This window comes from Melozone crissalis, unplaced genomic scaffold (genome assembly GCF_028551555.1).
Source record: "Melozone crissalis strain CALT ecotype California unplaced genomic scaffold, PUWL_Pcris_2 ptg000045l_1, whole genome shotgun sequence".
Classification (NCBI taxonomy): Eukaryota; Metazoa; Chordata; class Aves; order Passeriformes; family Passerellidae; genus Melozone; species Melozone crissalis.
In genome coordinates, this window is record NW_026535823.1 from 25734313 (window position 1) to 25753642 (window position 19330).

At 44.8% G+C, this 19330-nt stretch overlaps 1 protein-coding gene across 3 annotated transcripts in view; it reads right to left on the reverse strand.

Moving 5' to 3' along the window:
• Window positions 1-19330, reverse strand: part of LOC128943327 (BEN domain-containing protein 5-like) — an 877269-nt gene that overhangs the window by 60416 nt on the left and 797523 nt on the right. For all 3 annotated transcript variants that reach the window (XM_054286227.1, XM_054286226.1, XM_054286225.1), the window contains one exon: window positions 18644-18806. In XM_054286227.1, coding sequence (XP_054142202.1) covers window positions 18644-18806 — 163 coding nt within the window. The remainder of the gene's footprint in view (window positions 1-18643; window positions 18807-19330) is intronic.

Here is a 19330-nt window from a genome sequence, read left to right on the forward strand (position 1 = left end):
CTTCCATAAAGAAGGGATTTAGTATATTTGTTATCTCAGTTTAGATGGAAAGACAAACAAACAAGCAAACACCCATGAATTCGAAGGGAATGAAGCTGCATAAAGAAAGTTGGTGAGAGGAAATTTGTCCCCATAACCACCAGAAACATCTAATCTTCCTTCCTGCCTTGCTGAAAGAATTCTTTTGTTGTTTGCCCAAATGCAGCCATCGCCAGCTCTCATACCCAAAATAATTAGACTTGTGACATTTAAATGAAGGACTTTGGCAGGTGAGAAACAGCAGAAGAAAAGCACAGCAAAATGGCATTCTATGCCAGCCTTCCAGGGATATGGGGCAGCCACAATCTGGCTGGGAAAAAGGCAGCAAAAGCTCAAGGTGTCTGCCTCACTCATCTCACCTGTGTGTCTCTCAAGCAGAGGAGCAAAGTGCTGTCCCTGCTGGCTCCTGGTGGGCAGCAATGAAAGGAGGCTCACAAAGTGATATTTCTCTCTCTCTTGCCTTGAGCAGGTGCCAGCAGAAAGCTTTGGCAGCTGCTGAGTGTTGTGCTCTGGGAATTTCTGCAGCACAGAGTGTTGGTCTCACTGCCACAGTTGGATGACACCAGACCCGTTGGTGACAATGAGCCTTACAAGGAGAAGTGAAGGTGTAAAAACAAGATGAAATCCAAGCTGTGCTCTTTTGCAGGGCAGAAAGCATTTACTGACGTCAAGAACTGCAGCCCGTTCCATGTGAGGTGTGTGTGGTGCCCAAAATGAATTCAAGAGACCACAAATTCACCTGGAAGATTGATTTCATGGCCTGAGAGTCAGAACATTAACTGTGCATCACTCAGCTCCAAAGCAGCCCCTCTTTTTCCATGTGTGCTGCTCCTCACAGCCATCCACCTTTCCCTGCCAAGGCTGGGAGAGGGCTCTGTGTCACCCCTCACTGCCAGCACTGCCCAAAGGCACTAGGAAGGCAATTAGCAGGGAGAGGATCAGGGAGCTGGGAAGGGTGTGGGATGAGGTGTGAGGCCAGGGAGAGCAGAGGGCTCACAGGGCTGGTGTCACCGGTAACCACGTGCAGGAGCATTGTGCCATCCCACAGCAGATGGGGTAACACCTGATTTTTACTCCCAAAGAAGGTAACAAGTGGCAAGAAAGATTGCTTTCTGCAGAAAAGAATAAAAGCAATGCTAATTAAGCACCAAGCCTTCCTCTCTGCTTTGTTGCCAGCATTGATCCAAAAGCTACAGAGGTGACTGTGGGACAGATCTCATCTTTGGTGTCACTTTGATGATTTCAGTAGAAACATAACAGATGATGCAGGAGGAAATCAGCCAAGCAACTTCAACAAACTTGCACCAAGGGGCCAAACATCCCCCATGTACAGTCACCACTTCATCATCCTCACCATGAAGGATGCCCTGCTCTGCTCACTGTCTCTCATCCTGACCCAGCTCTTTACACATCCCCGGTGCAGCTGACAAAGAGAACAAACAAAATACATCCTGTGTGGCCTGTGCTTCAGCCAGCTCACACAGTTAGCTCTACTGTAAGTCCAGCTCAAGCTTTCCACTCCCTGGAGCAAAAGAAGAAGCAACCAGCTTGCCCAAACACAAAGATCCCAGCACCAAAGCAGATCAGGAGTTGCAGAAAGGGAGCTCTGGGAGAGGGGAAAGTGTTTGCTGCCTCCTTCTTCCTTCCAACCCCTTCAACCTCCCCAAACATACTGCACAGATTACACAGCTGGAGGATGAGGATGAGCAAGAGCAGTGGCATTTGCAGAGACAGACAAACAGCAGGCAGAGAGTGATGCGACAGAATCCCACCAGGAGCTGGTGTTTGGCATCTCTGTTTGCCCTGCAGCAGTTTCTGAAGCCAGAAGGTGCCTGCAGACTGGCTCCCAGTGTCCCTGCACCACAGCTCAGCTCTGCCAGGGCTCTGGGGATGTGACTGGATCCCTGCACTGCCTTCCTGCAGCACTCCCCCTCTGCAGCTCCTTGTCTGCTGATGCGCCCACTGTAAGTTTCCAGCTCCTGACAGGGTTAATTGGCAGCCCCAGCAGGGGAAATAAAATGTTTCAGCTCTGTGGTTGCTTTTTTTTCTGTCCTTGTTTGCTCATGAGGCTGAGGGAAAGTGCTGGCTCCTGAAGGGTTACAGAGCAAGCACAGCAGGCAGCAAGCTGCTTTAGCTCTCTACCATTTATCCCTGCCCCATATTTGTGCCCCTTCGTGCTGCTCAGGTGCATTTGGCAGGCAGACACCCCTTCTCCCCAAACCTGGGGCTATGGGGAGCAGAGGGCACAGGTCAGAACTGGGGGATGCCTGGGGCTGAGGAGGACGAGCCAAGGGGCACAGCCCTGGGCACTGAGGGCCATTCTGCACCCAGCAGCAGCAGGAGCTTCTGCAGCCCTTTTTCTCTCCTGCAGCCCTTTTTCTCTCCTTCCAAGGCTGTGCTTCAGCAGAGACAAAAGCCCCCTCCCAGCTTCTTCTCTGAAAGCACTTTCATTCCTTTTCCATTTTCATCTAAGTTTCCAATGAAGATTTATTACTCTGAGTGATTACGCTGTCAGCCAAATGAGCAGGGAATAGGAATATCCTTTCTTCTTGCATTCCAGCCACTAGTCCGTTTGGCTCTCAGCAAAAAGAGCAGATTTAGCATGATTTTAGTCCCTTTTTCTTGCAGGTATTATTTATTTTCAGGTTGACAGCATGTGGGAAAACCCATCAAGAATCAGTACCCTGGGGCATGAAGCTGGGTTGTTATTCTCCTATTTAAAACCTCGAAGGAATGAGGTGGTCAGTTGAGCCTAAGTCATGTAAAACTCCAAGGCAAAGGCTCCCTATCAGCACTGAAAACCAGTCAGATGTGGCAGGAGAAGCAACTAACAAAAGGCAAAGAGGGCGGTGAGGAGACAGAAATGTCAAAGCAGAAGACAGCAATAGTTCCCATCCTACACTCAAAAATCAGGAATTGTACACAGCATGACAATTGCCAAGGAGATGAAGCATGCACGCGTATGCAAAGAGATTTTACCCAAGACCTATGAGATCAAGATTTATTTTTGAAGATTGGTTTGTTGGGCTTTTTGTTGATGTTGTGTTCAGGGTTTTTTCCCCCTGGGATAGGTGGAGAGTGGGACATTTTTGTTTTTAATTTTCATTTCCTTGTAACAAGAATATTCCCCTGTCATGTGAGAATGCAGCTGCAGCAATAACACCACACTATACCTGAATGACAAGGGCACAAACCTAAATGTAAATAAAAAGAGTACCCAACTAGTCTGATCTTGGTGCCCACCTGTGAGAAATGCAAGTAACAAACAGATTGCATCAAAAAAAACACCCCTCACACTGGATTTCTGACATAACTGGTTAGATTATTAAAATGGTAATCAGTAAAAAGGGCAATTTCAATCAATCAACTTCATCTCCTAAGGAGAAGCCACAGGAGGGAGAGTGAAGGAGTCAGGAGATCTGGTTGTGCAGATTTAGGCAAATCACTTTGCTCTGTATGCCTGTTCCATTTTCCTTTTATCTCACTAGACTGTGTCCTAGCACTGTGTCATTGTCTAGACAACGCCATTTCTCCTGTCCTGCATTTTCATCCAAGAAAAAACTGGGGGAGGAAAGGACAGGCACTGAGGCTGCAAAGCTCTTTACAGAGCCACAAACAGATTCACATCCCCACATCTCAACATCCCCAATCACCAGCAAATGGCCAGAAAACTCTCTGGTAAAATGTTCCTTTTTTTCTTTCCTTATTTTGGTGCAACAGAGAAGGACAAGTTGCTGTTCTGTGAGCCCAAGCACAGCACCCTGCTCGGGGAGCCCAGGGCTCAGCCCTGCTGATGCTCTGCTGCTGTCAGCACAATACCACTTCTGCTCTCGGTTTGCTGTGACAAAACCCAGGAAACAGCACAGAAAGGCAACGTTAACAACAAAAAATCAAAAAACAAACCCTGTCAGGATGGCAGAGCTGAAAGCTCTAACTGGGGAAGGCAGGGAGGGCAGGAGGAGGGAGGGAGGTGGTGTGACCACCCCCAGCCACAGCAGGTATGGTGACATGGTGACATGCAGGGCAACCCCTTCACCTTGGGTCATGCACAAGGTCCCAAAAGGCCTTCAATCAGAACAGGGCTGGAGTATCCTAGCAAGGTCAGTGCAAACAAAGCTCACAGGAACAGCACAGCATTTTCAGGGCCTGCCTGTGCCAGCGAGGTTTGCCTGGCTCCCCTTGCTGGGCTGTGGATGGAGCCGTGGGATGGGGCTCCCAAACTGCCTGAACTGCAGAGCACACGGGGGAAATAAATGACAGAAACAATGTCCCTCTGGGTTCTTCTCTTTCTCTGCATATTATGGTGTCACTGTGCATGTCACCTTGTGATACTGGGTTATTTATCATCACTGAGTGCCTAGATTGGCCCCGCTAGAGAAAAATCAAAGAAAGCAGCAGGGGCTGGGGTTTGATGAGGAGGAAACAAATTCTTCCCTTCAAGAGCATGCAAACTTCTCTGCTACCCCTTGCACACCCACGCACACAATCCCAGGCTGCTCCTTTCCCCTGCCAGCAGCTCCTCCTCACGCATCCCTGCTCCTCTCCCTTTTCTCTGCTCCGTGCCTTGTTTCTATGGATTTCTGTGTCAACTCCCTGAAGGATATTCACTGGAATGGACACATTTACAGGATTACTAACATTCTGAAAGCAGGTGGTGCTATTATAGTCATACAAAAGCCACCTATTTTTGGTGCCTTGTGCTGTCATCCTGTTAGACTCTGCTTTGCTTTGCCTGGTTATTGTACCAGCTTTCAGCACCATTTCTGTGGGCTGCTCCAGTTCCAGCTCTGTCTGCAGGGGCCTGATAGAGGAGCATCTTTGTTCACTGGCTTGGAGCTTCCCCACACAAAGAGAGGCCTGCAAGTTTCTCTTGCTGTCATCATTCATTTCCTTCATGAATCTTGAGAATGTACTTAAGAAAAAAAGTTCTGCTATATGTGCATATCTAATGTAGGCATACACTCACGCATGTAAATTTTCCTATGCAGAACAGCAGCCTTAAAGGGAAATGTTAGAAGATGACTGTATTCACCTTATCCTTATGTCATATTTCAGGTAATCACTTTGGAAGTCGTCAGGTAAATTTTGAGTATTGTCTATGTTCTTCAGTTATGTCTGTTCTTATTAACTGCTTTATTATCTCAGCTTGTATTGGCTGGAAACTCTTAGTTTGTCTAATCTCATTTCTTGGCACATGGTCTTACCTGTCCCTGCACTCCTGGGTTTGGTTGACATCACTGCAAGGGTGCTACACTTATCTGCAGCCACAGACCATCTCTGCCTAAATTCCATCTGAGCACCCAGCACTAGAGAAGTAAAGTGAGGTAAAACACAGGCACAAAGTTTAAATAAAATCACATTATCAGCAGTCACATTTCCCGAGCCTCAGTTCTGAGACCTTACTAAACTAACGGTGAAATGATCAGGAAAAAACAATGTCAGCATGTGACAGTTTATAAGTGCATAGAACAGAGCAGGGATCACTGCAGGAAGATCCTCAGGCAGACCAAAACCACCAGGATCTCCTCTGTCCTTTTCACCTTGAAGGGAGAAGCTGGATTTTCACTTTCAGCTCGGCGCTTTGCAAAACCTGGCAATCTTGACTCCAGCTCCTTTTACTCCACATGAAGGCAGTGGAGGGCAGTATAAATTGTGTGTGTGCTTTCCAAAGTGTTTTATGCCAATCCAGCTCGCGTGTGAGGGATTTGCATTCAGAGGGCTTACGGTAAGTACAGAATTATTAATACAGCGTTGCACTCGATAGCTGAGACACTGCTTGTAACCAGGGGGAAAAACCACCACCCTTCTGCTGTAAAGCATCTAAATGGGAATCAGGCTCAGCCTTGTCTCATAGCATAAATGTCCTGACCTGCTGTTCCCTACTTTGTAACACAAATTCAGCTATAATCAATTATGGCTTGAAATGTTCCTTAAACATAGAGAAAAATCCAAAGCACATGCAAAGGCCTCTGATGGTAACTGATGTGATAAAGCAATGCAGGAAACTCCTTTTTCTTAAGGCTGATTCGCAGTGCCTCTGCAGACAGATGCAGTTGCTGTGCTGTGTACTGCTAACCTTGAACTGACATTAACAAGTGTATCCAAACTTTCCTTTTCCAACAGGATGGGGACTCCTCTAACAACTGCTGCACATTCCCTTCACCCTTCATTTCATGACCAACTCTCTCTTGGTAATCAATAGAGGTCAAATCTAGATCCCATTGGGATTCATGGTGAAAACTGTTGACATCAACAGGTCAGGAATAGCAAAGAGAGGATTTGTACAACAGAGAGAACATGAGCAGGAAAAGGCCACCCCAATTTCAGCCGGTGCAAACCAAGATAGTTACAGATTTACAACAGAGAAGGCAGGAAAAAAGACAAAATAATAAATAATTATTTATTAATAAAAGAATAAAAGTATCCTTATTTAATCAGCTTGGATGCAAACACAATCTTCTCACAGCCCTGTGCCACAGGAAAGCTTGGACTTGGCCAGGCTGCTGCAACAGGGATGCTCCATATCCTGCAACCGCTACCACCGCTGGGGCAGTCCGGACACACAAGGGAAGCAAAGCGAGAAAAACCCTGCTTTGTTCTTTATTTTAGCCACCATCAGGAGCACATGCCCGGCTCTCAGCCGGCTGACACGGGGGGACGGCACGGTCGGTGCCAGAAGAGGGCACTTGAGCTCCAGCAAGCGGGAGATGCGCGGCAGGGCTCGGGCTGGACCAGCCCCGCCTGCGCCGCGGCACCGGGGATGCGCAAAGGACCGGGATACAGCTCTCAGGAGCGGCCCCGGGGATGCCCAAAGGACCGGGATGCTGCTCCCAAGAGCGGCACCGGGATGCGCAAAGGCACCGGGATGCTGCTCCGAGAGTGGCACCGGGATGTGCAAAGGCACCGGGATACAGGTCTCAGGAGCGGCCCCGGGGATGCGCAAAGGCACCGGGATGCTGCTCCCGAGAGTGGCATCGGGATGTGCAAAGGACCGGGATGCTGCTCCCAAGAGGGCACCGGGATGTGCAAAGGCACTGGAATGCTGCTCCCGAGAGCAGCACCGAGCGCCCTCCTCGCTGTTCTCCTGTCCCAGGGCTTCCTCCAGTCCCCTCTGTGAGCTCCTGCATCACACAGGTCCCTAACCTGGGCTCCTCCAGCGATATGGACGGTGTGCCCCCTGAAATTCTCTCCTTGCTGGAGCTTTTTGTGGTCACTTCAGACAGACCCTCTGGAGTGCAGTAACATTTACACTTCCTCCAGTCTTGCCCCCAGGAGAAGCATTTCTTGAGTCCCTTTCCTTTGCTCAACTGCCTGTTCGCATCAAACTATCCCAAACTTAATACTGCTGAGAACTTGTGTTGGTAGAAACCAAAAAAAAATAAGGTCAGAAGTTTTGGGGTGAATGTGTATCAAACACACAAAAGCCTGCTGCCCAGCAAAGCATCCTAAACACAGAGACTGTCTGCTTTTCCCAGCTGTGTCATCTGGTTCAAAACCAGACTGGTCTCCCTACAAACTTCACTCACTGAAGCACAAAACCTGCTCCCATCCCTCCAGGCACAACGTAATCAGCCATGCCTCATCTCCTTAGAAAACTCCTGACAACAAAATTTCACAGATTATGCAAAACCCTGAATTAAAGGCAAGAAAGGCCAGAGGAGATGAAGAAAAACAAACTGAATGATACAGCAAGTATGGCAATTTAGGTGTTGTTTTGAAAGCTTTGTTCTTTTTCTGTGGTGTTCCCTATGACAAATATGAAGCCATTTTCTTATTTGAAATAGGTGAGCACAAAGTAATGGCTAATGTATCTGAACCAGCCCATAAACTCCCAGTGCATCAATCTATACCATCTAATTCTAAGTGGCTGCCTCAGAGTGGTTAGCCCTCTGTTTGCATCCTAAAAGTTTCCAGACACATGAATAAAGCAAGCACGGATAAATCGGTCTGAAGGTCTGTTTCTCAGATGGATCTGGCAGCTGCCTCGGTTTATTGGCAGCTCATTTATCATCTCAAGAAAAATATTGATGGTTCTAGAGACACAGGCCCTTTCTGTGTCCTGGCTGAAGGAAAGCTGTCCTTCTGGGCAGGCTTTGGAAAGAAAGTCAATGCGGCGAAATCTGCTTGGCAGAAACGTGAGGGATGTGGCGCAAAGAAGAATCATTAAGTAAGGAAGAAGGAACACCAGGATGATAACCCTGTTGGCCTAGAAATAGCCCAGCCTCAAATCTTCACAGTATTACAGCAAGAATAGGAGATTGTGAGAGTGCTAACAGGCACAGGCATGGGCATCTTCTCAAGTGGAGGTATCACTTCTGCACAGGAACAGACAAAGAGCCTGAAGCTGTGTTCTGCCAACAGAGCAGCCACTCAGCAGACCCTGAGGAAATTCACAGAAATACAGTGATCAAAAGGCTTGAAAACAAGGGGACTGAAGAACTGGAAATTCTCTCCCCTTGGGCTGGCAGCATCATGCAGTCCTGACTCCATGTAGAGTGTTGGCAGTCCAGCTGCCTCTCTCCTTGAAGGACACTGGGAAGACAATTGCAGCCTCTGAGCCTTTTCCATTCCCTATCTTGACTAAACCAGCTGTATTCCATTTGAACAGCATATTTAGGGATTTATTGAAAGCAATACTGAGATTTGTCATGAATTGATGTGGTGGGAAGAGATGTCACTTTTCACATGTCCCCTCAATATTGCTCCAGCCAAATGTCCAGAGAAGCCAGTCCAGTGTAAGCTTTGGCTACACATGGCACTCCACTGCCCTGCAGATCCTCTTTGCTACAGGAGAGGTCTTGAGCAGCTAGTATTCATATTGGATTTCTTGAGGGACTGGATGATGGAGAAAAGATGAGTGGATTGTCACCTATCACTTGATATTTTATGCCATCAGATGGCAATTGCTGGTTTAATAAAGAATGCTTAGTTTCAGAAAAAGAAATAACCAGCCTGACAGAATAATGAATGCAGCTTGACTGTGGGAGCTGTTGTCCAGAAGTTGCTTCGCTGCACACCAGTCATAATGACACAAAGCAAGGTATTTGGGATATTGCAGTTTTCAAAAATGTAATCCCTCCAATAGGCAGTGTTGCCAGATTCTTTTAACCAGATGACCAAAAACTCCAGTGTATGCTGAACAGGAATTCAGTAAGTTTAAGAAGTTTTGAATCCCTCCTAAGTACCAGGAAAAAACCAAGAGGACAGGAGAGCAAGCAGTGTTAAGTGCATCAGGAACTGAACACATGATGTTTACAGTCTATACTCTAAAACTGAAAGCTTTATTCTTCATTTGGTTCTTATACTTGCTGCTCATGTGATCAGAGTGCCATTTATCCTGAATGCAAACAAAAATCACACAACAAATACCACTGGAATCACTGGAGTTGATTCTCCATTACTTGGCAACTCAAACAGTTGTGAATAGCCAGAGAAAAAATGTAAGATGACAAACCAGCTCTAGACATGGTTACCTGATCTGGTAATATTTTTCTGCTTATGATGTAGAGGGTAAGTACACAGCAAATAACTAAGTAGCTGTGAAAATTCAGATGTGAAATACACGTGGCTGATGGTCAATGCTGCTCCCAGGGTGACAGGTAGAAATCACAAAATAAAGCTTCCTGATGGTAGGCTTAAAACAAACAAGTCATTAGTAAGCTATGGAAATCCATGACAAGGAAAGTTGTGGACGCTAAAAATGTATACAGGTTCATGGGAGACACATCCACTGACTGTTATCTCAGATAAAATCAATGTGTGGGTTTTGGTCTTTTCTCCCAAGTAACAAGTGATAGGACTAGAGAAAATGTCCTCAAGTTGTGCCAGGGAAGGTTTAGGTTGGGCATTAGGAAACATTTCTTCACAGGAAGGGCTGTAAGGTACTGGAACAGGCTGTCCAGGGGAGTGATGGAGTCACTATTCCTGGAAGGATTTAAAGGACACGTGGATGTGGCAGCTGGAGACATGGTTTAGTGGTGGGCTTGGCAGTGCTGGGTTACTGGTTGGACTTGATGATCTTAGAGGTCTGTCCCAACCTAAATGACTTCATGAATCCAATAACTCTGGCTCTGGGATCCCCAATCCACTAATTGCTGGAAACCAAAGAATATTCTGGGGAAAATAGTTGCATGCTTATTCTGGTTTTAAATTCTTCTCAGGCACCTTATTTTGACCTCTGTCATAAACAAGGCACTGCAGAGGATTGGTTTTGATCTGAGTTGATTTGGCTGTTCTCTTCTTAAGAGGCGAGACATGAGAGAATCAGACCCACCCTTGCTCTTATCAAAACACAAAAGTTTCTGAACACCAGATCAAAGCTGCAGATTATCTCTAGTTTCTGCCTGAGACATGTTCAAGCTTTGTTTTTCTGAACTGTGGACAAAGTTTCCCCTCTAGGTGACAAGAAACACAGCTGGCTTAGGGTGGGCCTGTACTGGCCTTGGCTTGGATGGGTATTCCCATCACCTGGGAACTGAAACCTGACAAATTTCTGGCCTTTTTTAGCAGAGGTTTCATGGGGAAGGTGCAATCTGCTTTCCAGAATGCCACAAGATATCCTTTGTTAGGGCTTTCACAGGGGCTAGGGGTTAAAGTGTAGAGAGGGAAGGAAAGTGAAGTCTCAATTCACCAGGGGCATGCTCAGAAAGAAAAGGAGATGTTGGATCTGTTTCCTGTGACTTTCATGCCTACTGTCCTCCTCTGGTTTCTAACAATAGACATGCAGCTGTCCCTACTGAAGAGATTAATTGTGGTCTCTCTGCTCATTCAGCCAGCTATTTTTCATGAAACTCATAGGAATGTAATATCTCTGAGACCTTCATCACTGTCAAATTCAGTTGCAATTGGTCAAGCAGCTGAGAAAGACACACAAACAGAGAGATGTTTGTTCCTTCACAGAGTTTCCTAAAAATAATTTCTGATCTTTCAGAAGCTTGGTATTTGAGACTAAAGAAGTGGTTGTTAAAAAAGAGATTCTGCTACCACCCTCAAACTCTCTTTAATCAACAGTAACCAAGATGATAGCAAATATGAAAGCAAGAAGGAGTAGTTTGGGTGAAAGGCAGTAAAAAGTGAACAAAACCATGAGACTGGGCGTGTCTGATTAGTGAAACACCTCCTGGAAAAAGCCCCATGGGCTGACAGAAAGGCCTGGGGTAGGATTAATGACCTGAATGCCAACGAGATAAGGAGATGGTGAGAACACAGACAGGACAGGCACAGGGGAGAAAACTCAGCCAGATTTGAAGAGACACAGAGAAGAGGAAAAAGAACAGAAACATGGAGACACACAAACAGCACCACAGGCTGGCAGAAAGGGAGAGACCTCTCCCAGAGACACTGCAATTTGGCTGTTTATTGCTTTTTGAAAAACAGCTTGTTCTGAATGGCTTTTTTCCCCTCTTCAATCCCAATGACATTTGGGAAAGCTTCAAAGCACAGCACTGTCTAAAGCCCTTTCCTAACCTAAGTCTCCAACCCACAGACACTAATAATAACCACTCCCCTCAGACATTTCCAACAAATTGTTAATATATTTTAAGCCCTGCTCTCCATTGCCTTTCAGATTAGCTTTGCCCTTTCCTTTGCACTTAAGTTTAGCAAGTGTTACTAATAGGAATTTAACATTTACCAAAGAATTATTTTAACTACGGATCTAATAGCATTTGTATGGTGTTATGAGCACCCAAGAGCCTCATATCAGTTCTATATGCTTAGTTTTGTCTAAGTTGCTTCTAAGAAAAAGGAAAAATACATGTTTAAGGAAAAGAAAGTTCATAACAGAGGCATTCAAACCCGGGAAAGCCAGTTCCAATAAGGATAGCAGCAGTGTCTGGAAAGAGCTTTTCCTTCTTTACATTATCCATAAACCTGCAATCACTCATGTGATCAACCTCACCTTCCAACTTTCAGCAAAACCTCAACTTGTGCTTGGTCTAAGTTATTTTTTCCTGTGTACAAACAAAATACTGACAAAAAAGTTATGATTTATATTATAACTTTATAAAAGTTATAATAATATTATAATAATAACCACAGTACTACTGTGGTTATTATTATAACATTATTATTGATCCATATTATTAGCTGACAAGTTTTATGGGTTTTTAAAAATATACTACCATCAAAACCTTTCTGAATTAGAGAGTTTTGTGCGTACAGACCAAGAGTCATTGAGAGCTTGAGTGGAAAGCATCAGTGAGGCTTTCAGTCAGCAAAACCTCAAGACAGCTTGGCACCAGTAGCATTGGGTGTCTCACAGGGACCCCAAAGGCTGCATTGGCTGAGACCATTTTTAGAGCTGGGCTTGTGAGGCCCAGTCTTCCCCTGCCACTGGATACAGCCCTACCTGGGCAGAGGAGCACATCCTGAGCCAGCTCTGAGTTGAGCACAGCTGCTGGGATGCAGGGGTGGTATTTGCACATGTGCCTCTAAGATGCTCAGCTCTCCACAAGGTCCCAGTTGCTGAATTCAGTTGTAAATATTGGTGGTTCTCAAATCAACCTGTCCAAATTCCCTAGTCCAGGTTCACAGCTACTCAAATCTTCCTGCTCTTCAAAGGAGGCAAACTCCTGTATTCATGTCTGAAACTGACTTGAGGGCATTTCTGTAAGTCTGAATATTCATCTTCCTTACATTCTCATCCCACAGCCACCATCTGTTCTATCCCCTGTACCTTGGGAAAGAAATATGCATACACAAGAGGAAAGAAAAGGTAACTGGAATCATGTGGCTAAATGGAATAATTTTGAAGATGAGTTCCAAGACTGATATTCTACATTTAAGAATAAAAAAAATATCCTTCTTTAAAATAAAAAAAGCACCTTTATAATACACTTTGCACTTTTATAGCATCTTTCATCTGAGGCTATCAAAGCACTTTGAGGTACAGATCCTAAGAAATCCATTACAAAAATTATGCATATTCCTAAATTGACTGTAGTCACTTCCCTAAATTTCCATTTCTCTACTGACACTCCCAGACAGATTGACACAGTCAGTGCTACAGGCAACCAGATAGACAAATCAACATAAACATAAACTCTCCCCCACAAACAGCCTCCCCTACAGAAGAGAAGTGTTTTTGTGCAGCATTGTCCACTCCACTGAGCCCTTTGAGGTGTGCATACTGCAGCATCTTGTACTGCCTTGTACTTTCATTCCACTGCACTTCATTAAACAGACTTTCACTGTTTCTTAATTTTCTTTGAGCAGGTCCCACTGTATATACCCAATATGAACAAACACACAGATTCCTTCTGGGTATGAGCCAACAGCTGCAACCCTGAAAAATATCAGCTTCTTATATCATTAACTGAGTTTCCATGGTGCCCTGGGGCAGAGATATTGATGCTTGACAGCATTATCACTATAAAGTAACTTTACAACTCTATAATTTAACTCTATGCTTCCAGTAATATTAAGAGCATTTGAAATTGTGGCTGTAAACCTTGACACTTTCACACAGACTGGGGAGCTGAAAAGAGGATTTTGTTTCCTCTCCTCCAAACCAGCCCTAAACATGGTACTAAGAAACAAACACAACATGCAAGGAGGTCACACAGAAAAAATCTGCAGGATTAGGATTAATGCCACGTTTTGCAACACACAGAAAGGAGCCTGTTTCTAGGGCCTCAGCAGATGAAGGAGACCTCTGGATGCCTCTCCCTGAATATGTGTCTGATTTACTTTGAAATCATCTTGGCAAGTACCTCTAACACAAGTTCAAACCTAAGCCACGCTGGATAACCTCTGCAGAGCTCCCTCAGCTTTATCAGCACAGCTTTTCATACCTCATTGGCTTCTGCTAGTAATGTTGCCTTTACTGGCGGGGAATGAACCTGCAAGGGCCATAATCTGTCTCATAAGGATCTTCTCTTAAGGATATCACTAACAGAGATAGGAGGATCAGGACAGGCAGTTGCCAAAAAAAGAAATGTAAAAAAGCCGGAAATAACCAAGTACATTTGCCCTAGGGGACTGGCAGGTACATGAAGCTCTAAAAGTTATAGATGCTTTTACTGGAATTGTAGTTTGCATACAGATTCCTTTTCCCCAGGACAGGCATTTACTGAGATCCAAGTACACTTTAAAAGGAATCTGGATGTAACAAATGACTGTTTCCTCTGGGGATTTAACTTCTCAAGTTCCCAGTCAAGCAGCAGGCAGATATTTTGCTTGAAGTTAAGAATAAGAATGAACCCAGTGGTCTCTGTGTCAAAAGCCTAGGATGTGAGCTCCTGTTAGGTGTTTGAAGAGATTCTAGTCAATCCAAGCCTTCATTCTATGGCTGTAACCACATAAATACATCTTTATGCCCACAAACAAGAGAGAGTTCAGCAGTGCACCTTTGGATGGGGTCCTTCTCCACCTGGAGGAAGCTTGCAATTGAGATAAAAATACACAAAAAAGCTATGGACATGCTGGCAATTGTGATGCCCACCCATCTCAATGAACATTCTCCCCTACAGCTATGGTCATACCAGTTCCTGCCAGGTCTCCATCATTCCTGCCCTCCTGCCAGGTCTCCATCATTTCTGCCTTCCTGCCTCATGGCTGGGCTGTGGAAGAGTAAAATCCTTTTATTCTCTGTTATGGACTGCCTCCTTTGCATCAAGGATCCAGTTCAAACACTCTAAAAGATGAACCAAATAGATTTTAGAGCTGTTGATGTGAGAGTCCTTTGCTGGCTGCTCTCAGGTCAGGCTGCCATGGCTGCTCTTCACAGCTGTAGTGGGATGCTGGAGAGCACCAGCTCTGGGTGTGCTGGGCATTCCTCCTGCCTCCCCCTCTTTATCCCTTGTTCCCTGCCCAGCTCTGAGGCTGGTGAGAATCGAGGCAGCTCAGCAGCTCAGCTGCTGCTGGTGAGTGCTGCAGAGCAGTTTACAAGCCTCATGTCATAAGCCCTGTAAATGCCTAGTAAAACATGGAATTTAATGGAAGCGCATCAACTCATTTTAAAGCTCCTTCACCTGGTGCTGAGCTAACTGTTGTTGTGCTGCCTTTTTTAATCAGTTACCACCAAATGTGTGCATGTGTGAGAAGGGTTTTAAACGTTTCTCTGTCCACTTCCAGGAGAGTAACAGACAAGCCTACAATCCTCTTATTATGCCTTTGAAACAGAGTCCATTCACTGTTATCTGCAGCGCGTGTTATCGTGGGGTTTTCTGCACAGCTTACAGAACATATCCCTAATGTTTCTCACACTCCAGGTATGTATCTGTTAGACACAGACCTAGCAGGCACACACACAGCTCTGCAGGAATGTCTAAGTGCTTTATTTGCTGAGTGAAAATACAAGAGGAGCTCCAGCAGTAGCCATTAGTGATCCCATGCCAATCAAGGCCTGAGACATTGATGCAATCACATTAATTCTCTGGGTTAGAAAAGGCCAGAAACTAAACACTCTGCATGATGTTATCCCACCATATATGCCCCAAACATAAACACCCTGCACAGGCTGGAGGAAGACTCTTTCCTCCTGGATTTCATTTAAACAGTGCAGCCTCAGTAGCCAATTTGTTTTTAGATATCATCCTCTAAATTCTGAACCAATTCATTTACAACATTCAGTCATACTAACTGGAGTAATTTGAAACTGATTTTCATTTCTAATGGTACCTTTCCATCCATTTTTCTTACTGAAAAAAGTTACTGTCCACACTAATGGTAAGAATTCAAACACTTAGACTGAAAATCTGTCTTCCATTTTCATGCATGTAAGGTAATCATATATCTCAAAAATTACAAAGAATATTTCAGTCAGTCACACAAATCTGAAAAAAATGGATAATCTTACCTAATGTTAAAACATATCTATTACTGTCACACAGAAGTTTGTATGGATCACAGAGTTAGCATGTAAAACCTGGAGAACACAAAGAGATAAAAACCCACCAACAAACCTAATCCACTTATATAATGGCATGAAAGGGAGTAGTACTGTGATCTTATTTGCCACAAATGCTGTAAAGAAAAGAAGCTGACAGGTATCATTACTTGTCACCAGTGCAAACACAAGTCTATTCAGTGTTTGTTCAGTATTTCTACCTGTCAACAGGAACAACATTAGGCTAAATTAATATTTTGCAGAATCTGGAGGTCCTAATTGGTTTTGTTCTCTAAAAGGAGCCAGTGTGGCTAGTTCTGGATGTGTGATCCACTTTGTAGTATCTTTTCATGGTCGTGGGTGACCTGAATTTGAGGCTGAATCTCAGTCTGCACTCCTTAATCCAACAGTAGAAGCTTTGAACAATCCTAGCCTCCCTGATCCTGTTTCCATTGAAAGGAAAGGGAGATAGGAAAGGGAAAGGGAAGGGAAAAAAAGGAAAGGGAAAAGGGGAAATAACAATTAACATCACAGTGTGATGAACAAAGCTCTAAGAAATACATCTTTAAAGGCAGATTTCCAGAATACTTGCACTATCAATTCAGTTCTTTGGCTTACTGTATTTTCTTCCTTTATTTACTTGAGTTGCTGCCTGCATGTAAGTAGATAGTTAATAGAAGCAGCCCTGTCCTTGGAGGCCAATATGAGCTGACTGCCTGTGTCTTTGGTTCAGGTCCATTAAAAAATCTGAGCATTAATTAATCACTGACTTGCAAATAGCCTGTTCCAGGCTAAATTGGAATGCTCTGCAATTGTTTTACTTTTGGTCACAGGCACTTCAGTGATGTGAAACTTCCTCCCCTGCCAGGACAGGATGTGCATAAATCCAGTGGCTACTCCTGTGTTGGATCAGACCAGTCTAGAGCCTGTTCCAAGCAGCTCCATTGCTTCCACTAACCAGAAAACTGCACACATGAGGAAAAGACCTCACAGGCAGTACTCTGGATAGAATTCCTACATGGAAAAGGAAATAATAAAACCTTCCAGGGCAAAATGCCAGTGCAGCATACTCCATGGGCAAAGAGCCTCCCTCTGCTTGATGTCTGCCAGGCCAACCAAAACCTGCTTCTCCTCCTTTTCCACTCAGCTGGGTGAAACCCTAACTGCAGAAACCAAGCTGCTGCTTGAGCTTTCCCTGTGCCAGGGGGAAGGTTCTCTGCTCTGGAGCCCCTTTTCTGTGCCCCAGCTGCTGATGGGATGAACAGGGAATGGAACAGGGAATGGAGCACCTCTGCCTTCAGCAGGCAAATGGAGGTGTTGGACCCCACAGGTGAAACTTCTGCCATGTGAACCAAAGACCAGAAATCTTTACAGAAAAATAGACTAAGCCAGTCTGATCTACCAGTCATGAAGGAAAATATATCCAAGGGAATCATGATCCCGTGTGTATAGGGGCTCTTTCCATTCCTCACTGTAAAAACTGTTCTTGATAAATAAGGAAGAGAAATAAGTAGTTTTCAGCATGAGCAGAAAATGAGGAAGAAAATTAAAGGTAAAACTAAGGCACAGGTTCTTGAAACACCAAAATACCATCTTAAGGAAATAAATACCTAAACCTAACAGTAACAACATTTTCTTCCACAGTGGCAAGATATACTACGTTTGTGCATGTTGCAAGGAGCTTTTCCTTCAGTTAACTTTACTGGGCAAAAAAGAGCTTTTATTCCAAATGCTCAAGCCTGGTAAATCACTTTTAATATATTCATCTCCCTCCTTCCCCCAAATTTCACTTTCAGTGGAGAAGTCAAACCAGAAAAGCCCTAATGACAAACAATTCCTTTCCCTGCTCCCTGTTTCTTGCTCTTATTCCCACACTGAGAGCCCATATACATGGATGGTGAAGAATTATATCTCATATGAAAATTTCTCCCTTGCTATCCCCAGCTTCCAAAATGCAGTGGAGAGGTAAACAGGCAATCACAGCTAATCTCTCTCCCTCTGCAGTGTTTCTAAACCTGTGAAAATTTCAAAAGCTGCCATGATAGAATGACAAAATGAAATAACACACCCAGCGCTGAAGTATGGGCACTGGCTGTTTGATTGAGCATGGTGACAAAAAGAAAAAGAAAAACATAAAAGCAGATCATAAGACCAGTCAGAACAATTCTACAAATTGCTGATACATTGAGATAGCCAGATGGATATGTGTTTTTTGAGGAATGAGACACCGCTTCTATTTGAGCACTCAAAAAGGCCAACAACTTTGATGGTTTTGTTCTCACAATTTGACTTCTATTTCTTTGTCAACTGGCATTGAAGATTTGTCCTCGAGGCAGCTGCAGAACCTAATGGATCCTTTTGGCTGCAGTTCAAAGGCAGAGAAGATATTTTACTCAGTACCAAAGATGCACTCTCAACTTGCTATTAAAACAATAACACAGACACAGGGCTAATGAGGGAATAAGGAGAGAAATGAAGAAAGAAATGGAAGGCTGTGGAGGGAAATGGATCACAGACTCTCCAGGACGAGCTCCTATAACAAGTGTGTGAGACAATCTCCTATAAGAGGGAAATGGCTTATTTGATCTAATGTCTTACTCTTCTTGAATTTCCACAGTATGGAGAATCAATATGAGGGAAATTAGAGCATCAGGAGCAGACTCACATTTCCACTTGTGTGTGTTCCTATCTCAGCAGACTCTTATAGAGACACAGGTATTTACCTTAAGTTCCCGGTCCATGTGTGCTGCAAGGGGATGGATTTCAGAAGGATACAGGCTTCTTCAGTGTAGGGCACAGCAGGAGCAGCTCCAGCCAGGATGTAGCTGTAGAAGGAGACCTCCAGAGTGTAGCAGTAGGATGTGTCATTGAGGAGCCCTCCCAGGAAGCGCCGGCCTGTCCCAGCCTTCACAGCGTCTCTGTTGAACGACGTGCTGGACTGCAGGAGCAAGAACACAGGAGAGCTCAGGAGTGCAGCAAGGGAAGGAGCCTCTGAGAGAACAGAGCAGCTTCACTCACACTGCCAGACCCCATTTGCACGGTATAGAGTGCTCTGGGTTTTGATCATGGCCTGGAGGGGAAGCACAATTCTGGCACACAGGCTATGAATGATGCCTGGCAGACCCTCACAAAATTCATCTGGGCTCATCATTAATATCAGCTTTCCCTCTTCCCTCTCAGATAACACAAAGCAAGGCTGTCATATGCAGGAGTTGAAAGTGAGCCTTCCAGATCCCCCTTGCTCAGGAGTTAAGCTGCACCATTACCTGGATATTGGATTCCTTTGTCTCCACTGCATTCCCCTGTATCATCACCGTTCCCCCCACCCCTTCACCTGGGCTTTTAATCAAAGCAGAAATACAGTGGCATTTATGTTTTGGTGAAACTTTCTCACCTAAGACATTTGACTGGTTCTTAAATTAGGTCACAGAAATTTCCACTTCACTAACTTAAATGTTAAGG